This window comes from Chrysochloris asiatica, unplaced genomic scaffold (genome assembly GCF_000296735.1).
Source record: "Chrysochloris asiatica unplaced genomic scaffold, ChrAsi1.0 scaffold00107, whole genome shotgun sequence".
NCBI classification, from domain to species: domain Eukaryota; kingdom Metazoa; phylum Chordata; class Mammalia; order Afrosoricida; family Chrysochloridae; genus Chrysochloris; species Chrysochloris asiatica.
In genome coordinates this window covers 9,080,097-9,086,096 of record NW_006408625.1, presented here as the reverse complement: position 1 = coordinate 9,086,096, position 6,000 = coordinate 9,080,097, and the positions used below count along the sequence as shown (strand labels likewise).

Here is a 6,000-nt window from a genome sequence, read left to right as displayed (position 1 = left end):
CCTTAGAGGCCAAGATGGCCAAACTTCGTCTCTCATACTTTGGATGTATTGTCAGGAGGGAACAGTCGCTGGAGAAGGATATCATGCTTGGTAAAATGGAGGGTCAAAGAAAAAGAGGAAGACCCCCAACGAGATGGATTGGCCAGGTGGCAGTATTGATGGATTCAAATGTGGCAACAGTAGTGAGGTTGGCCCAGGATCGGACATTGTTTCATTCTGCTGTGCATAGGGTCGCTATGAGTCAGTTCTGACTCGATAGCATCTAACAACAACAACAAAGGTCTCTTTCAGGCCTGCTGTCAGATATGTGACATATACTACAGACTGTGTCCCTCAGCCAGGGATACAAAAACTGGAGTTCACTAACCCAACCCCAACCCAACTTCCTGTCATCTAGTTGATTCTGACTCATAGTGACCCTGTGCAGGGTTTCTGAGACTGAATATCTTTATGGGTACAGACAAACTCATCTTGTCCTGCAGAGTGACTGGTGGGTTTGAACTGCCAACCTTGTGGTTAACAGACCAATGCTTAACTCACATTGCCACCAGGACTCCTTTGGCAGACAGAAGTTTTTCTGAGCCCCTTCCTATGCAATGTTCAGGGCCCAGCACCTGGTGTGTGGAATGGACACAGGGCAAGATGGGAATGTCTACATGGTTGCAAACTCCTCCTCTGGAGGCAGGCACCCAGAATGTACACACTCACACCAAAATCTGTTGCCTGAAAGAAAAAATGGATTCTACCATAAAACTCATTCCTATAGTGTTGATTCTGTGACCCTATAGGAAGGTCAAGGAGCTCTGGTGGCATAGTGGTTATGAATCAGGCTGCCAACCTCAAGGTCAGCAGTTTGAAACTACCAGCGATTCCACGGGAGAAAGATGAGGTGTTCTGCTCCCATAAAGATTTACAGCTTCGGAAACCCTGTGCAGGGTCACTATGAGTTGGAACCGACTCCACGGTACTTAACAACAACAACAACCATGAATTAGCATGTGGTTCCAAGACCAGCTGCATCACATACACCTGGGATGTTTTTAAAAACTTCTTATAGTTTGACCCACTGATTTAGCATCTGAGCAAGGAGTCCAGAAATAAACATTTTAACAACTAGTGATTGTGGAGTCCTGGTGTGGTGTTGCAGGATAAGCAATGGATTGCTAACTGCAAGACTGGCAGTTCAAACCCACCAGCCACTCCTTGGAAACCCTATACAGGGTTGCTATGAGTTGGAACCGACACCACAGCACTTAACAACAACCATCACCAGCTAGTGATAGTTATGTATACTAAAGTTTGAATATTGCCAAGTCCTATATGGTTCAACCAATTGTCCAGTGCTTTTCAGGGCTTGTTGGAGTGAAAGCCACCATGTGGACAGTGCAAGGAGAGTTTACTCAACTGAAGGTCTCTGGTGCTCATTGGGGCCCACCTTGCCAGGTAGGATGGGAAAGGGAGACCCTTTCCAAGCTTTCAGAACCATCATAAAGCTCAAGTAACCCACAGTAGCCAGATGAGGTATTTCTGATTGATGTGGTAAGCTGGAGGGTGAGAAGGGCAGTGGATGGCCTGCGTCCTCATCTCTCATGGCTGAGCTGGGTGTCAGATTGGCTGAGGATCTGGACACAGAAGCAGTGTCTCCTACCTGTACACAGCTCTCTTGTCAGCCTCCAGCTGGGCCTGGGGGTCAATGGGGGCACTGGAAACAGGTGTGCTGGCAGCAGCAGAGGGTGCTGAGATGTGGACAGGCTGAGCCTTTGAGGGTGGCTGGGCAGTCGCTGTCATCTGCAGAGAGAAGAAAGGGAGGTGGCAGTTAGAATAGTCAGGACAGCTGTTTCTGAGCTTCAGTGTGAGGTCTAACTCAGTCTGTGGTGTGTGCGTGGTTAAGAGAATGTGTTGTTAAGTGTTGTCGAGTGGGTTCCAACTCATAGCGACCCTGTATAGGGTTTCTGAGGAGCAGCTGGTGGGTTTGAACCACCAAACCACCGACCTTTTGGTTCACAGTCCAGTGCTTATCCTACAATGCCACACCAGGAGTCAGGAGTCCAAACGAGCATATGTTGTTGTTGTTAAGTGCCGTCGAGTCGGTTCTGACCCATAGCGACCCTGTACAGGGTTTCTGAGGGTGTAAATCCTTACGGGAGTAGAAAGCCTCATCTTTCTCCCACGGAGCGGCTGGTAGTTTCGAACCGCTGACCTTAAGGTTCGCAGCCCGATTCGTAACCACTACGCTACCACGAGCATATAGGAGTGTATAATGAGCACCCATTTGGATATATACTACAGTGGAAAGAAAAGCAGGCCTTTCTTCAAATGTCAAAGTTCAAGAGAACAATTAAAGACCATACAATACTGGGTGATGGACCAGCATACTTTGGAAGAGATGATTCTTTTTTTCTTTAGATCAGTGTGAATTTATTGATTCGGATTCATTCTAGTACAGCAGCTGAGTGGTTAGAAATGGATCTACTTAGCTGGTTGGCTGAATAAAGGACTAAAGGAAACTGAAAAGCCAGAACTGCCTTGGTGGACTATAGAAGAAGGCATCCAAAGGCTAAGGGGACACACACACCACCCAGCGTGTGTCCAGAGGTCATGCCTTTCACCTTGACTCTGAGGAACAAATTTGGGAGTGAACCCTAGCATCTGAAGAGATGTCATACTTTACAGTGGGAACTTCCTGAATGAAGGAAGGCATGTAACTACAGTAACGATGACTGGGTCCAAGTGACAGCACTGAAGAAAAGGGAGGTTCCCACAACAAACAGCAGCTCAGAGCAGTAATCAGAATAATCGGGCTCACATAGATCTGTGGTTGGTAACGAGCCCTGGTGTGGGGCTGTAGGATCAGAACCACAAGGTCATCAGTTCAAGCCCACCAGGTGCTCCTCAGAAACACTACCATAACAAGCCCTGGTGCGATGGGTTATGCATTAGGCTGCTGAGAGGTCAGTGGTTCATGCCCAGTAGCTGCTCTGCAGGAGAAAGATGTGACAGTCTGCTTCTATAACAATGCTTAGCCCTTGTGGAGCCCTTGTGTTCTGTATTCTGTAGGGCCAACTTAAGTCAGCCTTGATGCAAGCAGCCTGCTGGTGCCAAGGTTAAAGCACTTGGCTGCTAACTGAGAATTCCAGAGTTCAAACCCACCAACACTCTGGGAGAAACATTCAGCTTTGGAAAGCTTGTGGAGCAGTTCTCCCTCATCCTACTCGGTCCCTGTGAGTTGGAATCTCTCTGCTCCATGGCAGTGAGTAATTAGGAGGAGGCCTGGTGGTGAGTGAGTAAAGCAAAAGGCCCGAGGTTCCAACCCAGCAGCCACTCATGGGTGAACAAAGTCTGCTTCCATCACGGTGGCAGGTTCAGAAACCCTGTGGGGCACTTCTACTGGTCCTGGGCGGTCCCTATGAATTAGAACTGACTCGCTGGCACTTAACAATGACAACAACATAGACTTGCTATGAGTGGACACAGTGGGTAATTAGGAATGGTGGTCTAGGAGTGAAATCTACTAAATATTTACTTATTTATTTTAAAAATATACAAACACATTTAAGGAGTCCTGGCATGGCGCTGTGGGCTAATGCACTGGACTGCAAAGTTGGTTTGAACCTCAAGGTCAGTGGTTCAAGCTCACCAGCTGCTCACTGGAAACTCTATACAGGATCACTATGGGTGGGAACTGACTCAACGGCACTTAACAACAACAACAACAACAACAACAACAACAAAGACATTTAAAGTATTTTTCCAAATGAAATACTAATCATTTCATAATGCAACAATACAATTTTATGTACAACTCACGACCTCAGTGACAATAGCTCGTGTAGACTCCAGCATCATAAAGTAAAAAAGTTTTTGTCAAATGTAAATGTCAACAGGGTAGGTGTCAAACCCAGGCATGGCTAATTTGTTAAGTGTTGTCTAGTGTTGCTTTCAAATCACAATGGCAAGGCTGAGTAGTTGCCACAAATATGATATGGTACAAAAGCCAAAAAGAGACCATAAGTCCTCACGGTGGAAGAGATGATTCTTAATGCAAATGTAGTGACCTTTGACAGAAAGTTGGAATGGAAAAAAAAAAAAAAGAACTTTAAATTGTACTTATGAGTCATTTAGTTTATAATAAGTTTGATTTGATGGCTTTGAAGAGCAAAAAAAAGTAGCTGAAATCAGTTCTCTTTTGGGTTGTTGTTGTTGTTGTTGTTAAGTGCCGTCGAGTCGGGTCCGACCCATAGCGACCCTGTACAGGGTTTCCGAGGGTGTAAATCTTTTGGGTAGGAGTTCATTTATTCGGTTTAACAGAAGCCAGAGATAACAAACAGTTCTAATGATATTGATTTATGGTTTTTCAAATTTGGTCTACATGGCAACATGGAGAAAAGCAGGTTTTAGTGGATAATGGACAGATTTCTGTTCTTGACCATACAAATATTTAAGGCACCAGTTTTCATACTGTTACACGTTTCAGAAGGTATCTCTGGGACCCCAATTTTGTACTACCTAGAGCAACTCCTTCTATTTTATATATTGGACAATTAATTGGGATGTGATTTTTTTTTATTCATGTGATCTGGATTTTATGTATATATATATATAATATATATATATATTATGTATATATATATGTTGTTGTGAATTGAGTGAAAGTTTACAGGACAGATCATCAGTTTTACATTCAACAAATCATATACCTTGTTTCATTACAATGATTATAATCCCCTCCTTGTACTTAACAGTATTGTTTCATTACAATGTATTGTTTCATTACGATGATTATAATCCCCTCCATGTACTTAACAGTATTTCTCTCTATTTATTTTAGCTCGTTTTTTTTTAAACACTCAGGCATATATAATAATTTACACCACCAAAGGGCACATTCTGCAAGTCTGCCTCCTGGCCACCAGCTCTCAATCTCTCTCTTCCCATGAGTCTAGAGTCCTCAGCTTGTGTTGCTGCTTCTCTGGATAAGGTCCCACATTCCGCTTGTGCTCTTCTCCCTTGATGGTCCTCTGTTTCTGGACTGTAAGATTAACTACTCCCCCGTTTTTGTTACAAAACTTCTACCTTTACAATTGTGACAGTTGCAATTAGTCATGTTAACAATTACTCACTTTTGAATCATAAGAATCTTATCCCCATCTCTTTTTACCAGACCCTTCTAAATAAGATGAAAACTATACAGTGGGGACTCTATCTTCTCCCACACACTCTTAAACTAAACTCCCTCTTGAAACCTTTTAAGCCAGTCACTTCATGCCTTTATTGCCCCCTCATTTTAGGTAACATTGTCTAAGTTGCCCGTTCCTATCTACCCTGTGTACAGAGGGAATAGTACTGATACTTGATGTGAAGACTCCTTCACTCTCTGTTGGTACTTAGGGATACTACCTTCATAAGTATAGGTCAGGTTCATCAAATTGTAGCAATTTACCCTTGTTTCCTTTATTAAAAAAACTTGTTTTTTTTAAATCTTCCTCTAGTCAAGTTCTGATTATCAAGCCATCGAGGCAAGGTCAAATGGGTACTATCTACAAGTTTGGGCATTTTTGTGCGTCTCCCCTCACTTCATTTCAGCTGGATGCTTCACTCTCAGCTCTAGCCCTCTGTGGCTATGTCCTTGTCCATGGGCTCAGGTGTCCCCAGGTCTCACCACACTTTGGACCAAATAGCCCTTCCTCTTCTCTCTCTCATCTCCAGGTCAATGGGAATCTATGGAATGTGGCTGAACTCAGCCCATTTCTTCATTGGTGCCTTTCCGCCTCTTCCACTCACCAGTAGACCAATGTGGTCATCAGCAAGCTTACATGTCTGCTCACAGTCTTAGAGGGGGGTTTGTCCTGAAGGAATTTGATTGCTTGCCTTGATGGCTTCCCAGTGGACAACGTGCTTATTCTTGTCTATTCTGCCATTTTTGTTTGAGTTTTTCCTGATGATCTTTCTTTGAAGATGTATCTTTTGTTGGTCTAGTTGTTCCAGGCTGGTCTGCTTGTC

The 6,000-nt window shown here is 44.0% G+C and overlaps 1 protein-coding gene across 2 annotated transcripts in view; it reads right to left on the bottom strand.

Annotated features, from left to right (window-relative positions):
- Positions 1-6,000, bottom strand: part of PKNOX2 (PBX/knotted 1 homeobox 2) — a 135,025-nt gene that overhangs the window by 106,904 nt on the left and 22,121 nt on the right. Inside the window, exon 2 of one of the 2 annotated variants that reach the window (XM_006867658.1) lies at positions 1,649-1,788. The exons of the other annotated variant lie outside the window; for it this stretch is intronic. Coding sequence (XP_006867720.1) covers positions 1,649-1,788 — 140 coding nt within the window. The remainder of the gene's footprint in view (positions 1-1,648; positions 1,789-6,000) is intronic. 2 annotated transcript variants of the gene reach the window in all.